General features: G+C 43.0%; 1 protein-coding gene across 1 annotated transcript in view; it reads right to left on the bottom strand.

Annotated features, from left to right (window-relative positions):
• CRYBG3 (crystallin beta-gamma domain containing 3) overlaps positions 1–23,456 on the bottom strand; it is a 252,163-nt gene that overhangs the window by 185,575 nt on the left and 43,132 nt on the right. Inside the window, exon 2 of the mRNA XM_077480179.1 lies at positions 9,415–9,484. Within this exon, the coding sequence (XP_077336305.1) occupies positions 9,415–9,484 (70 nt within the window). The remainder of the gene's footprint in view (positions 1–9,414; positions 9,485–23,456) is intronic.

The raw sequence follows: 23,456 nt of genomic DNA, 5'->3' as shown, positions 1-23,456 counted from the left end.
CATACAGACGAGCGGTTTTCCCGATAGGAATTGGTTCCGTCGGAAATATTTCAAATATGTTCTATTTCTAGGTCCGTCAGAATTTTTTTTTTAAAAAGTCAGATGAGGCATACACATGATCGGAATATAGAATGAAACGCTTCCATCTGACTTTTTCTGTCCGACTTTCCGCTCGTCTGTACGCGGCATTACGGTCAGTTCGGTAAAAGTATTGGGGGCTAGAACAAATCTTCAGAGATAGAAAAAAGGGACGCTTTCAGCACCAAAATGTGTGAACAAAAGACACACCCTTACCAATCAATGGATCATCATTTCATATAGCCCAGAGCGAAGCAAACAAATTCCATCACTCAGGTTACAACATGTCATATCCCTAGGACTAGATGCTAGTGGGCAACACCATTACCTTTCTTGTTAACTAGTGTTAGAAACATATGCAGCACAATAATATGAAGGGTGGACATAAAGAATAAATACACATTGGGCAGTTCTTGTTATATCTATAATTCTACCCAAATTAAGGATAACTGAAGGAAAAACAGTTGGAGAGATTTAAGTCAGGAGTGGATCTGTCCCTGTAAATAAGGAACCGTTAAGAGCTACAATGCAACATGAACTGAGCCACTCAGAATGAGAGTGGTTGTATACCCTTTGGAAAAAAAAAACAGCTGTAAAGCGTCGTACACACGATCAGATTTTCCGATGGGAAATGTTGGATGTCAGACTGTTGGTGGAAAATCTGACCGTGTGTGTGTTCCATCGGACAATTGTTGTTGGACTTTCCGCCAGCAAATGTTGGCTAGCATGTCTATAAATTTTCCGCCAACAAATGTGTGTTGTGGGATTTTCCAATCGTGTGTAAACAAGTACGTCAGACAAAAGTCCGAAGTACAAACTGCTTGGAAGCAGAAGCGGTCGATCTTGTAAACTAGCGTTCGTCATGGAGAATTAACATTCGTGACACAGCAAATCTCAAAATGCAGCGCACATTCTTTTCTTCTTTAACCACTTGACCACTGGGCACTTAAACACCCTTAATAACCAGACCAATTTTCAGCTTTTGGTGCTCTCACATTTTGAATGACAATTACTCAGTCATTAATTGTTGTGGGCTGCTGGCGCTACCTCAAATGTAATTTCCACAACAATTACTCACTCTTCAACACGGGCCGTTTAACACAGCCCGTGTATTCCAGGGAGGCAGCAACCTCTTAAAATTAACAAAAAGTAATAAAGAGAGAAAGTCTCTGGGGGTACATTAATATACATCTATATCCCTGTTTATCGTGGTCCATCCCATAAGCACGGCTTTTCTCTGTATAACTGTTTCAATTACTCAGTCATGCAACACTGTACCAATATGAAATTTTTGTCCTTTTTTTCACACAAATAGAGCTTTCTTTTGGTGGTATTTAATCACCTCTCAGTTTTTTATTTTTTGTGCTATAAAAGAAAAAAGGCCGAAAATTCTGTGAAAAAATGAATTTTTCTTCGTTTCTGTTATAAAATTTAGCAGTTTAGTAATTTTTTCTTCATAAATCTTGGCCAAAATTTATACTACTACATATCTTTGGTAAAAATAAGTACAAATTGGTGGATATTATTTGGTCTTTGTGAAAGTTATAGAGTCCACAAGCTATGGTGCCAATATCTGAAAATTGATCACACCTGAAGTACTGACGGCCTAGTTCAATTCTTGAGACCCTAACATGCCAGAAAAGTACAAATACCCCCCAAATGACCCCTTTTTGGAAAGAAGACATTCCAATGTATTTAGTAAGAGGCATGATGAGTTTTTTGAAGTTGTCATTTTTCCCACAATTCTTTGCAAAATCAAGATTTTTTTTCCTTTTTTTTTTTTCCACAAAATTGTCATATTATCAGGTTATTTCTCACACACAGCATATGCATACCACAAATTACACCCCAAAACACATTCTGCTATTACTCCCGAGTACGGCAATACCACATGTGTGAGACTTTTACATAGTGTGGCCTCATACAGAGGCCCAACATGCAGGGAGCGCCATCAGGTGTTCTGGAGCACCCAGGACAATTCTGACATTTCTCTTCTACATGTAAAAATCATCATTTATTTGCTAGAAAATTACATAGAATCCCAAAACATTATATATATTTTTTTAGCAAAGACCCTGGAGAATACAATGGTGGTCGTTGCAAATTTTTATCTCACACGGTATTTGCGCAGCAATTTTTCTAACGCGTTTTTTTTGGGGAAAAAACTGTTTTGTGCTTAAAAAAAAAAACAGTAAAGTTAGCCCAATTTTTGCATAAAGTGAAAGATGAAGTTATGCTGAGTAAATAGATATCGAACATGTCACTCTTCAAAATTGCACATGCCCGTGGAATGGTGCCAAACGTCGCTGCTTAAAAATCCCCATAGGCGACGCTTTACATTTTTTTTACTGGTTACATGTTTTGAGTTACAGAGGAGTTCTAGGGCTAGAATTATTGCTCTCGCTCTAACGTTCATGGCGATACCTCACATGTGTGGTTTGAACACCGTTTTCATATGTGGGCGGGGCTTACGTATGCGTTCGCTTCTGCATGCGAGCACATGGGGACAATTTTTTTTTTTATTGTTCATTTTACTTTATTTATTTTAGTTTGGCATTTTTTTCCCCAAAAATAAATTTTTGATCACTTTTATTCCTATTACAAGGAATGTAAACATCCCTTGTAATAGGAATATGGGATGACAGGTCCTCTTTACAGTGAAATCTGGGGGTCAATATGACCCCACATCTCACCTCTAGGCTGGGAAGCCTGAAATAAAAAAAAAAAAAAAAAAGATTCTGGCTTTGATCGTATTGGCGAGTTGGTAGAAGCACCGGAGGGCGGTGAGGGGTGGGGGGGGGGGGGGGGCGTCTATGGCTGGGTATTGCAGGGTATCACCGAGTATGGCTGGGTATCTCCCAGTATGGCTGGGTATTGCAGGGTATCTCCAAGTATGGCTGGGTATGGCAATTTATGGCAGGTTATTGCAGAGTATAGGCGGGGTATTGGCAGGTATTGGGGGGTATTGCAGAGTATTGGCGGGTATTGCAGAGTATTGGGGGGTATTGCAGAGTATTGGCGGGTATTGCAGAGTATTGGCGGGTATTGGGGGGTATTGCAGAGTATTGGGGGGTATTGCCGAGTATTGGGGGGTACTGCAGAGTAATGGCAGGGTACTGCAGAGTAATGGCAGAGTACTGCAGAGTATTGGGGGGTACTGTAGAGCAATGGCAGGGTACTGCAGAGTAATGGCAGGGTATTGCAGAGTAATGGCAGGGTATTGCAGAGTAATGGCAGGGTACTGCAGAGTAATGGGGGGTACTGCAGAGTAATGGCAGGGTACTGCAGAGTAATGGCAGGGTATTGCAGAGTAATGGGGGGGTACTGCAGAGTAATGGCAGGGTACTGCAGAGTAATGGCAGGGTATTGCAGAGTAATGGCAGGGTACTGCAGAGTAATGGCAGGGTACTGCAGAGTATTGCAGGGTATTGCAGGGTAATGGCAGGGAATTGAGGGATTAAATTCGGTGAGCAGCGATGTGGGCACTGCAGATGCAGCCCACAGCGCTGCTAACACCGATCTCTTTCCCCTCCGCTGTACCGATCGGTACAGAGAGAGGTACATTTGACGGAGCGATCACGTGGTAAACGGCCGCGACGAGCGGCTGTTTACCGTGATCCGTGATGCGCCGGGTCCACTGGACCCGGCGGTCACGGATGATCTCGTCTGCGTGCCCCAGGGGAGGCCGTTAATTAACGGCCTCTCAGAGTTAAACAGCCGCCCTGAAGCCATTAATCGGCAATGGGCGGTTGTTAAGTGGTTAATGGGATAATAATGAAGCTGCTTTGCTGGTGATACTGATGGAGTTATTGCAAACAAACTTTCAAAGGCTTTTTTTTTCTAGTGATATCAAGAATAATATTATTATGCTTTTTTTTTTTTTTTTATTTGTGTAAGTTACCACAACACCATTATCCCGTAGTTTTTAAAAGATACAACTATGTTGGTGTCCCTTGTCAATTTTACGTTGTATTTTTTTAAATGTAACTGCCTACTCCCAAACTGTCATTTGAAGTAAAACACATAGCCAAGTTACATAGTTACATTTCTCCACAATTTTTTTTATTGTGCATTAAAAAATTTTTTTTTACATGCTATCTGCCAATAGATCTTAACCAAAAAGTGCATTCTATGCATCCAAAAATATAGAAAATATACCAAATCACATCATTATTCAACCAAAAAAATTATGTCAAAGCAATGACTCCAAGGTCAATAATAAATAACACGTTATCTCCTCTGATTCCGCAACATGTCTGGTTGACGAACGGCCGTTCAGAAACTAACTGAAAAGCACAAACTGTAAAGCGCAAAATGAAAAACGCGAAAAGAAAAGCGTGAATCAACACTCACCAAACTTCTACTAACACGGAATTAGCAGAAGAAGTCTAAAGGGTGGCACTAAAGAGCTGAAAAACCATGTAGTACGTCTAGTACGTCACTACGTTCGTAATTGTTGTCCAACATTTGTGTGACCGAGTGTATGCAAGACAAGTTTGAGCTAACACCCTTCGGACAAAATTCCACGGTTTTGTTGTCGGAAAGTCAGATCGTGTGTACGAGGCATAAGACAAAGGCATAATGAGCTAGTAAACATCACATACTAGCTCATTATGAAATACCATTTACCATCTTATGATGAAGCCCCCGCAGTGGCACCCGGTCCCCAAAGAGGGAGCTGACGTTAGTTTCGGGTTCCAGTGCTGTGAGTGGCCAGAGCCGCGATGATGTTACTCCTGCGCATACATGTGGGTGCCCACAGTCCTGGGAAGGAGCTCTGAAGTTCCAGCACGAAACACCGGACCTTCAGAGCGCATGCACCACTGACGTCAGCGGCTGCATGCAGGGTGAGTATCTCCTAAACAATGTACATTTAGGAGATATTCATTTTACCAACAGGTAAGCCTTATTATAGGTTTACCTGTAGGTAAAAATCACAAAGCGGGGAACAGAAGATTTTAAAGGACTTTGGAAGCCAAACAGCTAAAGGCAGAATTCAAGAACATTTACCAGAACCGTTTACATACAAAAATAAAATTTTAGTAATTCACTTGATGATTCTTATGCCACGTACACGCGACTGGACTTTCCGGCAGAAAAGGTCAGACGGAATCATCTCATCTGATAATCCGATCGTGTGTGGGCTTCATCTGACTTTTTTTTCTTCAAAAATTCAGATGGACCTAGAAATAGAACATGTTTTAAATCTGACGGAATCAATTCCTACCGGGAAAACCGTTCATCTGTATGCTATTCCGACGGACCAAAAACGACGCAAGGGCAGCTATTGGCTACTGGCTATTGAACTTCCTCTTTCTAGTCCCATTGTACGTCATCGCGTTCTAAGTGAACGGACTTTAGTGTGATCGTGTGTAGGCAAGCCCGTTTCAGCGGAACTCCGTCAGAAATACTGTAAAGCCCCATACACACTATTCGTTTTTCTGCTGAGTTTTTCCTTCAGATTTACCAAAATGATGTAGTGCCTGCCTGATTGCTTACACATCCAAACTCCTAAGGTTTGATCTCATATTATACGGTTTTGGTAAATCTGAAGGAAAAAACTCAGCAGAAAAACTGATAGTGTGTATGGGGCTTCGGAGTTTATTCTGACGGAAATACCGGTCGTGTGTACGCGGCATCATCCTGCTGTGCTGTGGTGGTACAGAGTACAAGAAAGGCACCTTCACTTTTTAGAGTTTAAAACGGTATTAAACCCCAAACCATAAATGTAATATATTGCAGCTTTCCAATTATTTACATGAATAAATAAAAGCTGATCATTTTATTCGCCCCTGCCAGTATTAGGGCTCTTTCACACTGAGCCACAAGGGGCGTCAGCGGTAAAGCGGCGTTATTTTTAGCGCTGCTTTACCGACGTTTTAGTGGCACTATTCGGCGGTTTTAAACCCCCGCTAACATCCAAAAAGGGGTTAAATCCATCCGCAAAATGCCGCCGGAGCTGCGATTTGCCAGCGGTATCGCAGAGCTGCCCCATTGATTTCAATGGGGAGGAGCGGTGGAGCAGCGGTGGAGGAGTGGTGAGTTCACCGCTCCAAAGAAGCTGCTGGCAGGACTTTTTGTGATGCCCTGCCAGTGCACCGCTCCAGTGTGAAAGCCCTCTGCCTTTCGCACTGGAGTGAGAGGAGCCGCTTTTTTCAGGCGCTATTTTAGCGCTGTAGCGCCTGAAAAACACTGGCAGTGTGAAAGGGGTCTTAAAGTGTTACTAAACCCACAACAGTGAAATCAGTCTTTATATGCAGTAAAGCATGCTTGTTATACTCACTGTGGAACCTAAGGGGTTAATCCTCTGTATTGTATAAAAAGGCTGTTTGATCCTGTCTTCTCTGATCCTCCCCTTCTTCCATATCCTGACAGTACAGAGGCTTGGGGGGACTCTGCACATGCTCAGTTTGGTGTGTATTGCTAGAGTTTTTTTCTTGGGAGGATGCATGTGATCAGCACAGGGCCAATCAGCACTGTCCAGACAGAGTGTCAGGGGTTCTGCAGCCTCAAAGGATAATTTATAGTAAAATCATAGTAAAATGAAAACTCCTTTTACAAACTTTAACCAGGCACTGATAGAAGTCACAAGACTGCTATATACTGATGATGAGAAAAGGTATTTAGCAGTTTATATTTACTAAAATAATTGCATTTCCATGTTCTGTGTACCGTGGAAGACCAGATATAGTGAATGCAGGGTCCTGGGTTTAGTAACACTTTAAAGAGGGATTCCACCTACAAAACAAATTTAAAAGCCAGCAGCTATAAATACTACAGCTGCTGACTTTTAATAAATGGACACTCACCTGTCCCGGGTTCCAGCGATGTCGGCAGCCGAGACCGATCGATCGCTCGGCTCTCGGCTGCTGCTGCCACCATTCTAGGTGAAGGAATCAGGAAGTGAAGCATTGCGGCTTCACTTCCCGGTTCCCTACTGCGCATGCGCGAGTCACGCAGCGCACTAGGAGTGGTCCACGCTGTCTCTGGGACCCGTGTGTGTCCCAGCAGACAGTGTGGCAGGACAGGAAACAGCATAGACTCCCGTGGGAGTCTATGCCCAAAAGTGGGTGCAAATACCTGTCTTAGACAGATATCTGCACCCCCCTCCCCCCTGAAAGGTGCCAATTGTGACACCGGAGGGGGGGAGGGTTCCGATGAGTGGAAGTTCCACTTTATGGTGGAACCCTGCTTTAAGTGGTTTGCCTCATCCATGTAAACCAATAAATTCTGCTGGAGAGCTTGAGCTTGTGAAAAACAACAGACTTACTGGCAAGATCACCAGATGAAAATAGAAGAAAAAAAGCCTAAAAAATAAAACTAATACAGCCATCACATCCATGAATTGGTAAGCTGCAATATAAGAAATGTTTGCTTTTGGATTTAATACCACTTTACAGCCTGTAGACTCTTTGCCATTGCACTGCCTCCTGCCAGCTTTATAGACGTGCTAGTGAACATGCAATGACTATGTCCACCCTGAGCTTACCTTCCCTTCCCCACCCCCTCCCTGCTCCATATACAAAACGAATGCTCAAAAAATGTTCAGCTTGCATTGATCTATGCAGATCAACAAAGCTCAATAGACATGATGTGATCGATCCCTAAATGTACATTTTGGTCGCTGTGTTTAGTATTTAACTATATGTGCTTCAAAAGACAAACATGCACTTGCCCTGTGGCAATGTTTTACAGATATGAAGACAGGCTACAACTACATAGCTAGTAACAGGATCAGTCTGTTGAGCAGGAATATCAAGGTTTTATAAGGCAGTTACACAAGTATACATTTGTATACATTAATAAATTATATTCAGTTACCTTTGACCATTAACCCTTTTGCTGCCAGGGCCGTTTTGGGGTTTTGTTTTTTTTTGCACATGTTTAAAAAATAATTTTAGACCTGAAGATTACACAAAACCCACAAATATTTTATATATATATATATATATATATATATATATATATATATATATATATATATATATATTTTTTTTTTTTTTTTTTCCTGTAAGCAGACACCTCAGAGAATAAAATAGTGGTAGTTGCAATTTTTTATGTCACAGGATATTACCGCAAAGTAAAAATAGATACCCAGCATGCCAAACCTTAATTTTTTGTGCACCCATAAAATGGAATCAAACTACAGTATCCTAAAATTTTCTATAGGCGATGCCCCCTATAGGTATCAGTGTTTAGTGTTACAGAGGAGGTCTTGTGCTAGAATTATTGCTCTCACTCCGGTGATATGTAACGTGTATCTTAAGCGGTGTTTTCACGCGTATGTATCCCGATGCATGCGTTTAGGTTTGTATATATGTGGGGGGGGCTCATCTTTTTTTGGGGGGGGGGGGATTTTATGTGATTGGGTGCAATATATTATGTATATTTTTTTACTTATCTTTTTTTCATTACATAGGGGACAAACAGTCCCCTATGTGATGATTTTTATGTGACAGGTTCTCTTTATGGAGATATGCAGGGTCTAAAAGACCCCGCATGCCTCTCCTGTATTCCACTGAATGTTTTGCAATGCAGATCGCATTGCAAAACATCCTTTTCCGGACAAGCGAGCTGGGGAAACAGAGAGCTTGACTCAGAAGTGACGTCAGACATCGCTTTCTGGATCACAAGAAGAAGGAAAGGAGAGAGGATGTGTGTCCAATCTTCTCCTTCCCCTCCAGCCGCCGACACCCACCATGAAGATCCTGGGCCCATGGAGCCTGGTAAGGGGGGCGCGGCGGCGGTGGCGGGGCACCGAGGTGTGTGTGAGTGATCGGGCGACAGCGGACTGTGAACCAGCTCCACAGTCCAGGTTTGAGGAATAAAAAACTGATTTGATTTAAAGGAGAAGTCCAGCCAAAGCTTTTTTGGATGTACTTCTATGGATCACAGGAGTGCAGTTCATTCTGCATCCCTGTAGCCTGTTTTCAGCTGACAGTGGGCTTAGCCACAGGTTTGTGTGTTTGTCACAGAGCTGGTTCATATGGTCGGGATCCACCCAGAAGCCTGGCTTCTCAGCGATCCACTGAGAGCCTCCCCAGCCCAGCGCTCCAGTGAGCACTGGAGGGGTAGAGCAGAGAGCCCTGACTGACAGTCAGGGCTCTCTGCTCAGAGCGGAGGGGAGAGCTGAGTGATCGGCTGTGTTTGATCGCTCAGTTCTCAGTGCAGAGCTGGCATAGAGATCGCATCCACCTACATGAATATAAGATTTTTTTTTTTTTGCAAAGCCCAAACTTCTTTTTTAATAAGTAACTATCAATGCATCTTCAGCACATTCCCCACACCTCAAATCCATTTATCTGTGTATGTAGAGTGTGTTTGTATATTACCCACCTCTTCTGTTTGACTTGAAGACAGTCTTTCATGGATGTCCGGGGCCAAGTTACTATCCTTCTCTTCATGTCTGAAAAACAAATACATTATTCATAACCTGACCACACAAATGTTGTTATTTTTTTTTCTGTATTTATCTCATGATTTTGTAGTCTGTATAACACGCTCCTGTTTGTTATCATATTTTTAAAGAGGAAGTAAAGGCACTTTAAAAAATAAATAAAAAAAATGCAACCTGCAACGCAAAGGCATAATGAGCTAGTATGCATAGCATACTTGCTCATTATGAATAACTTACCTGAGAACGAAGCCCCCAAAGCAGTCCTCCTCCTTTATCTTCACCGCTGCCATGTATCCTGGAGTGACTTCCGGGTCTCGCTGCTCCGGCGCGGTGATTTGCCGGAGCTGCGATGACGTCACTCCCACGCATGCGCACGGGAGCCGACACGAGTGGCATATCGCCGTGATCTGTGCTCAGTGCACCTGCGTGCCGTTGTCTACGGCACATGCACCGTAGACAGCGGTGCCTGTCTTTTTGTAAATATCTCTTGGATATTTCTTGGACCTACAGGTAAGCCTTAATCTAGGCTTACCTGTAGGTCAAAGTGGTTTGTAAGGGTTTACAACCACTTTAAAGGCTTACAGTATAACTAAACCCAAGAACAAAAGTGATAGTATTTTAGCTTACCAGTCCTTAGGCAGCATTAGTTTTCTTTTTTGACACTTTTTTCCTTTAGTTTAAAGTGATTGTAAACCCACTTTAAAAAAAAAACACTAACACCTGCAAGACAAGGGCATAATGAGCTAGTATGCATACATACTAGCTTATTATGTAATTACTCACCTGAGATCGAACCCCTCGCTGTGGTGCCCGTACACCGCTCCGGCGGCTGACATCACTCCCGAGGGGTTACTTCCGGGGAAATTGAGGCTCCGGCTGTGATTGACCGAAGCCGTGATGGTGTCACTCCCGCGTATGCACGCGGTAACGGCACACTCACTGAAGCGACGACACATACGTGCCATTGCTTCAGTTTGTGTCAGTGCGCATGTGCCGATGACGTTGGCACATGAAAATACAGGGGCTATCTCCTAAACCGTGCAGGTTTATGAGATATCCTGGGTAGCTACAGGTAAGCCTTATTATAGGCTTACCGGTAGCACAAAGTGGTCTGTAAAGCCCCATACACACTATCAGATTTTCTGCAGATTTTCGTCTTCAGATTTACCAAAACCATGTAGTGCAAGGGTCTGCCTGATTGCATACAAATTGAAACTCCTAAGGTTTGACCTCATATTATACAGTTTTGGTAAATCCGAAGGAAAAAATCAGCAGAAAATCTGATAGTGTGTATAGGGCTTAAGGGTTTACAACCACTTTAAACTGGTAATCCCTCTATTAACACACTTCCTTTCCTAAGGGGACAACCATGCTGAGCAGCCTTGTCACCCTAGGACAAGGTATGTTAGGACTTCCGAGGGGAGGTGCTTTGTAATCCACAAATACCAGCGAACAATGCTAACTGATAACAGTGCAGAGGTAGAAAGCACAGGAAGCGATCAGCGCACAAGATTTCTTTACTTTTTTTGCACTTGTCAAACAGATATAATAAAATACTTTTAATGGTATATTTACATACACTTTAAGTGTGTACAGCAAATAATTTACACTATATTGTCAAAAGTAGTGAGGCACCTGCATTACACACACATGAACTTTAATGCCATCCCAGTCCTAGTCTGCAGGGTTCAACATTGACTTGGCTCACCCTTCGCAGCTATAACAACAAATCTTCTGGGTGGGCCGTCCACAAGGCCTAACCAGTGTGTCTGTGGGAATGTTTGACCATTCTTCCAGAAGTGCATTTGTGAGGTCAGGCACTGATGTTGGATGAGAAGGACTGGCTCGCAGTCTCCGCTCAAATTCATTTCAAAGGTGTTCTATCAGGTTGAGGTCAGGATTCTGTCCAGGCCAGTCAAGTTCCTCCACCCCAAACTTGCTCATTCTTGTCTTTATGGATCTTGCTTTGTGCACTGGTCTAAATCATTTGGTCGAGGGGAATTATGGTGTGGGGTTGTTTTTTCAGGGGTTGGACTTGGCCCCTTAGTTCCAGTGAAGGGAACTCTTAACCATTTGCCGACCCCTTCACGCTGATATACGTCGGCAGAATGGCAAGGGCAGGCACAGTAATGTACCCATATGTTACTCCCCTGCCGCGGGCGGCATTGTTCCAGGAGCGATCCATCCTGAGGGGACTGATTCATGGCCTCTCCCTCACGGTCGCTCCTGACGAATGAGAAGCTTCCTCTGCTTCTGAAACTGTAAACAGAAGCAGAGGAAGTGACATCATCTCTCCTCGTGAAGCCTTTTCGTTCCGGAGCTCGAGGAGAGAAGACATCCCTGTGAATTACACAAACAGCACACTAACACCAGTATACATAGGCACACAAATCACCCCCCCCCCCCGCACCCCCCTGTCACAGTGACACCAATAGCAGTTTTCATTTTTTTGCTGTCATTTTGTGACTGTTATAAGTATTAGGGCTGTTAGTGGTAGGTACCTTTAGGTCTAGGGTACCCCCTAACAAAGGTTTAACCCCTTGATTGCCCCCAGTTAACCCTTTCACCCCCAGTCGCCAGTTCCCTGAGCAATCTTTTTTCTGATCGGCGTATTAGTGTCACAGGTGACGTTAGTTAGCCAGTTAGTTATTTAGGTTCCCCGTCAGGTTTTTTTTAGCGCCAGGTACCCCCATATACTACCTAATAAAGGTTTTAACCCCCTAGTTAACCCTTTCACCCCCTGTCACCAGTGATTACTGTATAAGTGTTACGGGTGACGCTGGTTAGTTAGTTTGTTTTTTATAGCGTCAGGGCACCCGCCGTTTATTACCCAATAAATGTTTAACCCCCTGATCCCCCGGAGCGTGATATCAGTTAGGTTTTAGGGTCTGCGTCGCCCCAGGCAGTGTCAGATTAGTGCCAGTAGCGCTAACACCCTCGTACGCACCATACACCTCCCTTAGTGATATAGTGTCTGATCGCATCAATATCTGATCTGATCGGATCTATACTAGCGTCTCCATCGGTTTAGGGTTCCCAAAAACGCAGTGTTAGCGGGATCAGCCCAGACACAAACACTTACAAACACTTTAACAGCTTTTGCACACAGCTGAACAGAGTCAAATCTGCTTACTGTGGCTCTCTGGAGTCACTGCTGCAGCGTATTTCCAGCCATATACATACATTCACAGTGTTTAAGCACGCAAGGCTGTACACAACGTTTTTTGTGATGTATGTCTATGTGTAAAAAATATGCTGCAGCTGTGGATCCCAGGAGAAACAACAACCATTGTATTTTACCCTGTACGTCTGTACTACTAATATACGGTTGTATGCAAGAGCCCTAAACCTTCATTAGTGAAATATTGAACACAGGTTTTCAGCTTGCTCTTTGTTTAGACCTGACTCACCTCCGCTGGCTCACTTACTGAAGCAAGCTGAGGACGTATGATAGAAATATCAATACATTGGCGAGTACATCGCTTTACAAAGCACTGCTCTGGAATTCAGCGAGTATTATAAAATCTCATACTTGGAATGCTGCGATAACCTAAACTGACCCCCATTAAATCAGAAGCGGGTTTCTCCCAAATTACAAACACTGTTTATCACTGAGCCACTCCTAGATTTTTATGGTGTTGTAAATCTTACTTTTTTTTTTTTCTCTTTTTATTACCATTCTTTATCATCATTTGTTATCATTCAAGCTGATAATAACCTAGATCTCGTGAGTGGAGGTTTTTACAAACATTCACAAAAGTATCTGAAACAAGAGAAGTTTTTCTCTTGACAAATAAGAATGTTTTAAAGTTTAACAACCGTCCAACTAAATGGTTTGCTATTTTGGGGTGCTGGTGTCTTGTGGGCTCTCACTATTACTTATTGGCCGGGTGGGGAAAAAGACAGACAACTTGTGGCAAAGTCCACACAAGAAGAACCCCAATATATAAGGGAGCGAAAACAGTCCAGAAACTGTCCCAGTCCAGTTTTATATACACACTGCAAAAAGCACTATTGCCATGATTTGCTCAAATCCCAATGAGCTTTTCTATGTTGGTGCGTCCCAGAGCAATCATAGTGTTACTCATAGAGGCAACCTTATTTCATTTGAATGATAATCTGTTAAATATTTGTTGACGAGGTCTTACAGAAAATCAACTGACTGACCTATCACTATACAAGATTCAGGTATATTACAGCCTCGTACACACGATCGGATTTTCCACAGAAAAAGCATCAGACTTTTGTCCGAAGGGCGTGTGCTGTAAACTTGTCTTGCATACAAACAGCATACAATTGTTGGCCAACAAACACAAACGTAGTAACGTACTAGACATACTACGAGCCAATGAAGAGGAAGTTCAATTGTCAGGCATCACACTTAAGGCTTCTTCTGCTAATTTCGTGTTAGTAAAAGTTTGGTGAGCGCCGATTTGCGCTTTTCATTTCACGCTTTTCATTTTGCGCTTTTCATTTCGTTTCTGAATGGCCGTTCGTCAACCAGACATGTTGTGGAATCGAAGGAGATAACGTGTTATTTATTATTGGTCTTGGAGTTATTGCTTTGACGCATCCAGGAACAGGAGGAGGAGGATTTCTTGGACCAAAAATTGGTTGCTTTATTAGTCGTGACCAATTAATTATGTTAAATGCCTTTGCTGCGGGAGCTCCAGGAGAAAAATCCAGATGATTTTCGGAATTATCTCTGGATGACGGACCCATGCTTTCACCAACTTTTGCCATCCTTGATCCACTATATTAAGAGGCAGAACACATGCATGAGGCTTTTATTTTATTTGTTGGTTGAATAATGATTTGATTTGTTATATTTTCTATATTTTTGGATGCATAGAATGCACTTTTTGGTTGGGATCTATTGGCAGATAGCATGTCTAAACTTCTTATTCTATTTTTAATCCACAATAAAAAAATTGTGGAGAATAATACTTGGCTATGTGTTTTACTTCAAATGGCAGTTACATTTTAAAAAATACAATGTAAAATTAACAAGGGACACCAACATAGTTGTGTCTTTGATCTTAAAATCTACGAGTTAATGGCGCTGTGGTAACTTGCCCTAAAAAAATTATAATAATAATAATAATATTATTCTTGATATCACTAGAAAATAAAAGCCTTTTAAAATACGTTTGACAGAACTCCATCAGTATCACCAGCAAAGCAGCATCATCATTATCACATTAAGAAAATTGTGCGTTGCATTTGGAGATTTCATAATTTGCCACGTCCCAAATGTTAATTCTCCATTACGAACGCTAGTTTACCAGACCGCTTCTGGCTCGTCCTAGCTTCCAAGCATGCGTGTTTGTACTTTGGACTTTCGTTTGACGTTTTGTAATTTATAAGCCTGCCATCCAACATCTGTCCACAAAAAATCCGACAACAATTGTCTGATGGAGCGTACAAATGGTCGGATTTTAGGCCAACAGTATGTCATTACATTTCCTAGCGGAAAATTCGATCGTGTGTACGAGGCTGTAGGCTCCGTTCCGACAGCATGGGGTCCAATACGACCCTGTTCACCCATCCAGGTGCAAATCAGGTCCAAATGTCACACCTGAATCGGACCAGAAGAAAGACGGACAGGTCCCTTCTTCAATGCTGACCGCGGCCACCCCTGAGCCGTGTGAACCGGCTCCATCGAGAGCCGGTCACACTCTCCTGTCATGCCAATTGGATGCGGAGAAACCGACATCCAATTTGCATATGTGTGAACCCTGCTGTGGAGCATTTTTAAACCAGGAAACAAAAAATCTTCCCATGCTGTGGGGCTGCGCATGCACTTCAAAGGGTTAAAGCGGTAGTAAACTCTCTATGTTACCTTGTACCTACAGGTAAGCTTACAATCGGGATTATTTGTAGGTGCAATGAATATCTCTTAAATGTGCACTGTTTAGGACAGGGAATGCTCAAACTTTTGAAGAGCAAGACCCACTTACCAAGTGATTTGGTAACTGGACGCGATCCACAATGAACTATGGGGGTTAACCGCAACCAAAATGTAACTGAGCCTTTACTGTTCATATAAGGCCACTTTTACACTGATGCTTTGCGGTTTATACACACCACAGGTGCAGAACAGTGTACCTACAGCTTTCCTGTGCGTTAGTTCCGCATTGCCATAGACTTATATTACATCTTGCAGGTGTGGGGCATTCAGGAGTTTTGGTGCGCTTTCAGAAAGCGCACCAATCCTGCAGGATATAATAGAAGTCTATGGCTCAGTGCAGCTAACTCGCAGGAAAGTCGCAGGCGCACTGTGCTGCACCCACAGATCAGTGTGAAAGCAGCCTCATAATTGGGAACCCTTTTATAGGTGCTAATATGCCAATTGCAAAAGCTATTATGCCCAGTGTATGTAGAGTTTTATACACTTACCTTCTTATCCTCTTACAGCTGCTTCTGGCATCATCCCTCCAGGCTGCGAGAAAGGATCAGAGGCAGAGTGCACTTGCTATCACTCTACCTGGGACAGGAGCCGGTGCTACAGCGGAAGCTTCAACTTGTGTGATTACTGCTCCCTCCATGGCTGCCTACTCCATCTGCTGACTCACTGCACCTGGATTCTATGGGATGGCGGGTCGGCAAGCCCAGATCACAATCAAAGGGTTGCCGACCCCGGGCATTTGCTTCCATGGTTTGAGGTTGCAGGCCACATCAGAAGGCTGCATGGGCCACATGTGGCCAACAGGCACAAGGTTGAGTACCCCTGGCTTAGGAGATAACAACATCAGCAATGACCAATGACATCACCCGCGTGTGCGCAGCAACACTCTGCATTTAGTGCAAACAATATGCTGTCAAATTCAAAGCGCTGTACCACCATCGCTGTCATCGTTGCCCTGGCTATTCAAACGGCCAGAACTTGCAAACCCAGACGGAAGATCGGGTGAAGCTGGAAGCCCTGGCAGCAATGACAGATGCGCCGCTGGAGGGTTCTGTTTAAAACGTAAGTCTGTTATTATGTCATAAACCTGCAGGGGACCCAATTCTTATTTATTTTTTGCCAGGTTTACTAAGGCTTCTGTGTAGGGGACCAGGTACAGCAATTTTATTTACCTGACCCTCCACTTCCACCGGCTCCAGCCTCCTACACACTGCTAGACAGGTGCCTGTAACCTCTTCTGCTCTATGCTCTGGGGGTCTAAGGTCCTCTGATGTCATTAAAACCAATTCCACCATATTTTATATGCCAGAGACAGTGTGCCCTGCTATATACCACATGAGAAATGCAGAAAACCAATACAAAATGCTAGAATCATGCAAAAAATAATATTAGAAAGTACAGGAGGAAGGTCTCGGAAAACAGGTTAAAAGTGGAAGTTTCCTTTCATATGCCCAACATTTTTTAACTGCATTAATAATATACAGCAAGAAAAGTATTGCTTACATCTTAGGGATGGTAAGAGAAGTGAACGTGGTCTGTTTAACCATAACTGCGCCTTGGGGAACACATTAAAAAGAAAACCCATGTGCTTTTTATCTGGGATAAAATTTCACTATTTAATATGAGGACACAGCAGAAGGTGCCCCGCTTCCTGACCCACCCGTATAATGAATGTCAAACATAAACATCCAGTATGGAGCGCCAGGTCCGCTTGTACTGAATGACTCAGAGTGCAGCTATTCCAGCGTCTCTGCAGGTAAAGGTTTTTCTAGCAAACTCCTATAACAATGCTGTTCAGTCACATTTTGTATAAGATACTCCAGATTCTAATACCGCGACATTCATAGATCTTTATATAACATATTTCAAGGGTGTGTTGTGGATTTTGGGAAAAAATTTTTTTTTTAAAGTAAAGGCTTTCAGAGATCATCCAATAAATCCAAACCACCACTGTTCAAGTATATAACTTTGTGTAACATAGTCCTTAAAGTAGACCCTGATGCATCATCGCATAGTAGTCCATTATGTGTCACTTACCTGACACAGGAGCCAGCGAAGTCACCGCTGTCCCCTGTAGTCCGGCGCATCCATCTTCTCGGTGGGGTCTCGCAGCTCCGCCACTGTCATTCGGCGACACGCGTGGCATCTCCGTCATTAAAGATGCCGTGCTCAGTGCGGCTGCGCGCCGCTGTCTACGGCGCATGCGGTGCCTGTTTTCAGGCAAATATCCGTATAGACCGTATAGGTTTAGGAGATATTTCTTGGACCTACAGGTAAGCCTTAATCTAGGCTTACCTGTAGGTCAAAGTGTGTTGTAAGGGTTTACAACCACTTTAAAGAGAACCAGGTACAATTGGGCTTATGTGGGAATCTGGATATCAAAGCTCAAATCTGCTTTCCCGCTAGCCCTCACCCCTTCATGTAAATGTATTTTTGGAATTTTTTAATACTTACCTTTTATCAGATGTCTCTGAATGACTGTCCAACATTGAGAGGGTAAGACCATCAGCTCCATTTTCACTCTGCATGTTGTATGCATCTCCAGTAGGTCCATCGAGTCATCCACGGCTACGTATAGCCTTGACCAGTGTGGTTCATTGCATGACGTTTTTCCATGTTATGCTTGGACCTGTTCCACCCCTTGGAGTATTCACTCTCATAGATCCCTACACTTATTTTTCTTCTGGTATAATGAAGATAATTGCTTTCAAATGGCCAGCAGATTGTGTGTATTAAAGATGCCTACAATTATACATATTGTATCTAATTACAGCCAGTGCCTTTGTGGTCAGCCCAAGGGCACTGAGTGTGTTACAAGTGGTCTTGTCCAATGTCTTCTGCCTCTGCTGGGTCTTCTCTCTCTGTTCTTCTTCCAATGTTGACGCAACGCTCTCTCTCGCTCTAATGCTGGGTGCGTGGTGTGCCACTATTTATATTGGCATGGGGCGGGGTCACCGGTTGACATCATCTGGAGGCCCGCCCCTTATATAACCGCCCAGGGCACGATGGGCAGCAACGTCATAAGGGACAGGCCTCCGGTGACCCTGCCTCATGCCAATATAAGTAGTGGCACAACGTGCACCCAGTATTAGAGCGGGAGAGAGCGTGTCAACATCGGAAGAAGAATAGAGGGAAAAGACAGCGGAGAAGACCCAGCAGAGGCAGAATACAGTGGACAGAGGGAGAAGAACCATAGAGGGCTAGAAGACATCAGCAGAGAAGCCTCAAAGAGGGGAAAAGAGCCAGCAGACGCAGAAGATGTCAGCAGAAGAGGGAGAAGAGCCAGAGAGGGGAGAAGAAGTCGGAAGAGACCCCAGAGCTGCCTAATAAATTACTTTAAAAACCTGTGTACTGTGTTTTATTTTTGATAATTAACCCCTTTTGTGCTGCATTAGTGGTACCAGTGTCAGTGTTAATTAACCCCTTTATGCTGCAGCATGAAGGGGTTTATAAACACTGACACTGATGCCACTAATACAAACACAAAGGGGTTTAACTTCCACTGTTAGCTAATGCATCAGTGACCAGTGAAAGTACATTAACCCCCTTCTTGCTGCACATCACAAATACCATTCGTAATTAACCACTTGGCAAACTGCCGCAGTACATATACTGTGACGGGGTGGCAGCTACAGCCACCACAACAACTGTACATCGCTGCCTGTTTGGGGCACATGGCGGGGGGGGCGTAGTTTCTCCACTTTGCCCTGGGCACCAGTTGACCCTGTCCCGGCACTGCTCGTGGGGCTGACATTGAAGTGAACCTGTTGTTTTTCTGCATGGACAAAGCACAAGTTCACTTTAAATGAGATATTAATTTTAGCGGCAGCTGCAGTGGCGGCTGGTGACTTTTTTGGATGGGGGGGGCGCTAGACCCCGCCCATCATTTTTGGTCCCTCACACTTCTCATAAACCACGCCCCTTATATAATCCACCCAATCCGTCCCCTATCTTCCACTTCCATCCACCCATAGTTTAAAATATTCTACAGATTGCATCTTTTACGTTATAGAGGAGGTCTAGGGCTAGAATTATTGATCTCAGTCTAACGATCGTGGCGATACCTCACATGTGTGGTTTGACCACCGTTTTCATATGCGGGCGGCCGGGCGCAGTACTCACGTATGCGTTCGCTTATGCACGCGAGATCGTCGGGACTGGGTGCTTTAAAAAACATTTATTTTTTTATTTATTATATTTATTTTTTCACAGTTTAAAAAAAAATAAAATAAATGGTGTCACTTTTATTCCTATTACAAGGAATGTAAACATTTCTTGTAATAGAATAAAGCATGACAGGTCCTCTTAAATATGGGATCTGGGGGGTCAAAAAGTCCTCATATTTACATTAAAATGCAAAAAAGATTTATAAAAATGTCTTTGCCAGCAAATTAACTGTGCATAACAACAAGCAACAGAGCAGACCATTACTTTGCACTTTGCTGAATAAGAATAATACCGCATGGCATGATGTGATCCTCCTGCAAGAAGCATTAAATTATATTGTTTCTTTTAGAAATTGCTCTAATAATAATTCCTGCACAGCACACAACACAGTGGTCTAGTAAAGGCTTAGGCCGGCCGGGGTGCATTTGGCAATTAATTATTATTTGTAAATTAATTATTAAATTTTTTTTCCCAGAGACAGCAATTATGCCACTCACCTCACTCTCTTGCAGCTCCGCTCGGGCTGAGGAACGGAGCTGCCGACGTCACTTCCGGGTTTCGTGAAGCAGCCGAAAGCCAGAAGTGACCCGCCTATCCTTGAATGACAATGCTCCCGCCCGTAGAATCACAGTGATTTTACGGGCGGAAGCTAGTCGGCGTTCTACAGTGCGCCGCAAGGCGGGTTTTTAACGCGCAAATGCAGCGCCATGGATGCAATCTTGTGATTGCATCGACGTGGCGCTTCTCATAGTACACTGCGACCGGCGCCACAGTACACTATGTTAAATTGTTAAATGATGTTTTTTTTAAATGTCTTAAAAGGGCCTGTTTTTTTTTGTTTTTTTTACTTTTTTTTATTTTATTTTTATTTTTTATTTTTTTTTATTTATTATTTTTTTTTTTTTACACTATGGGAGGGGGGGCGGTGCCCGGGTGCCCCCTATGGACGAGCCGCCACTGGGCAGCTGCTATGGCTTTCTAAAACTCCCCAGAATTCCAATGTTATATTTTGATACCATGAGAACATCATACTCCATATGTTTTTTTTATGTATAGCATGCCTCCAGAAAATTCTGCTCTTCCAAGAAATCTGCAGAGATCATGATATAGAAATCTTATCATTCCCAAGCATGGCCATAGGAGTTTCCTTTTTGATAAAATGCTTCTAAATAGGGATGCCAGGGGTGCAACTTCTCTTATTAGAACACTTATGCCTGGTACACACAATGACATTATTTGATGAATGATCTCCCGTTTTTTTGGGTGTTTTTTTTTTCTTGTGCGCTAGTATCATATAGAAAATAAAGAGTTTACTAAAGTTACGAAAATTCTCTTATGACAAAATAAAAAATAAGAAGTGATGTCATGTATTGTATTTTTAAAGCGGTAGTAAACCCGCACATTTTTTTTTTTAAACCTGCAAAGCAAAAGGCATAATGAGCTAGTATGCACAGCATACTAGCTCATTATGAAATACTTACCTTAGAACGAGGCCCCGACATCTGGCCCGATCCACGCCGAGGGAGCTGACATGCTCCCTTGGCGTTTCTTCCAGGTATCGCGGCTCCGGCGCTGTGAGTGGCCAGAGCCGCGATATCGTCACTCCCGCGCATGCGTGCGGGAGATTTCAGTCCGGCCGCTCGGCCGCTGCCGGATTTTGACGGCGAGAAACCCCTTGTGCGCATGCGCCGCTGCAGTCAGCGGCGCATGCCGAGGGGAATATCTCCTAAACCGTACAGGTTTAGGAGATATTTTTTGTACCTACAGGTAAGCCTTATTATAGGCTTTCCTGTAGGTAAAAGTTAAAAATGTGGGTATACAACCACTTTAACTGACACCTGTACTGATTAAATGAAAATTGTCCAATTCGGTATCGCACAAGAAAGATTTCCGTGCGTGTCCCATGGGATAATTTTGCATGAATTATCATGAAAGCAGTGTACTAATGATCAGATTATTGTATGATTGATTTGAAAGCGGTATTTTTCGTTTGATTTTTCGATCGCGTGTCGGGCCTTAAGACGTCTTAGGTGTTGATAACAAGGGCAGAATATTACGGCTGGCCATACACGGTGCAAACTTTTTGCTCAATTTCCCCCATCAACATAGAATCTTATATCCTATATACAAAGAAGAACATGGGGGCATGCTGCAAAAATCACAGACATACAGTACAAGACTGTGTCGGTATTTAATGACTGGTTGTACAAAGAATTGGAACTTCATTCATTCTTAGCAAAAGAAATATAGACTTTAGAGAAAAAAAAAAAAAAAAAAAAGCACATCTCTGTTGTCTTGCACATCTTTCCCATAATAAACTCTGAGATATACTTATGAATTATAAATGTATGCTTTAAACTGCTTTTAATTTCCACTCGAGTGTAATGGCAGATCACAACCTCAATTTCTCCAGATTTTATCCACACACTAGAACATTCATATTTAATATGCAGCAATAGCATTCATTCAGCCATTCAATCTAAGAGCTTGTACACTCTGAAGAAGACAAATCAAGTGGCATGACAAGGCCTACAGACAGCTGTCCCATGGAGATGGACCTGAGTGGCTTTCTGCAAACCTCCAAATGAATGTCCAAGTGGTTCTGGGAAACACAGTTAAAGGCAATCTCTCATTAACATTTGATGTCACTCAGACATATAGCGTTCACAATATTCCTGATATACACCCTTTGTACCCATCATGCTCAGGGCTCCATTTTCTCGTCCCACTGCCCTACACTACTATGGGTGTTGTAGTCAAATGTTACGTAAAATTGTGATAATTTCTAACAAATACACTGGAGGGATTGTTCTTTAGTGAATCCAGTGTTAAAAAAATTGGTGTGTAGCAGTAGCACTATAATTTTATCCAAAGCCAATGAACCTACCAAGAACTGGAACACCAGGTACTTGTGCCCACATACAGATCAGTGGGGAAATTATTTGATTCCCTGCAGATTATGTAAGTTTGCCCACTTACAAAGAAATGAAGGGTCTGTCATTTTAATCGTAGGTGTATTTTAAATGATAGAGACAGAATATCAAACAAAATGTATTGGATCCCCATGCAAAACATGATTTAGTACTTGGTGGAGATACCCTTGTTGGCAAGCACAGAGGTAAGACATTTCTTGTAGTTAGTGACAAGGTTTGCACACATCTCAGGAAAGGTCCACTCTTCTTTACAGAACTTCTCTAAATCCTTAAGGTTTCTTGGCAGTCACTTGGCAACTTGAAGTTTCAGCTCCCTCCATAAATGTTCTATAGGATTAAGGTCTGGAGACTGGTTAGGCCACTCCATGACCTTAATGTGCTTCTTGAGCCACTTCTTTGTTGCCTTAGCGGTATGTTTTGGGTCATTGTCATGCTGAAAGACCCATCCAGAATCCATCATCAGTGATTTGGCTGGTGTCACACCAAATTCCGACCGTCAAGAAAGTGGTGACGTACAACGCGTACGACGGGACTAGAAAAAGGAAGTTCAATAGCCAGTAGCCAATAGCTTGCGTCTCGTAGTTGAATCTGAGCATGCGTGAGTTTTTGCGCGTCGGAATTGCATACACATTTTCACATAGGAACTTTTTCCGACCGAAAAATTGAGAACATGCTCTCAATCTTTTGCTGGCTGAAATTCGGCCAGAAAAAGTCAGATGGAGCATACGCAAGATTGCATTTTCTGACCAAAAGCTCTCACAGGTCTTTTGCTGGCCAAATTTCCGATCGTGTGTAAGTGGCATTATACTTAAGTCTCTCTTACACAGGTTACTCAGAATGGATGTGGTGGGGCAACTTTATGAATAGTTCGGTTTTGGCTAAAATCAACTTTGAAGTGAATGTAAACCCTCTCCTATACCCAGTGACGTGAACAGCCCCAACAGTGGGCGGAGAGTCTGGGCATACACTGTGT

The sequence above is a fragment of the Lithobates pipiens genome, unplaced genomic scaffold (genome assembly GCF_037356315.1).
Source record: "Lithobates pipiens isolate NorthernLeopardFrog02 unplaced genomic scaffold, aLitPip1_a1.2 Scaffold_16, whole genome shotgun sequence".
NCBI lineage: Eukaryota > Metazoa > Chordata > Amphibia > Anura > Ranidae > Lithobates > Lithobates pipiens.
Note: the sequence above shows the minus strand (reverse complement) of the source record. Positions and strands in the feature narration are given on the sequence as shown.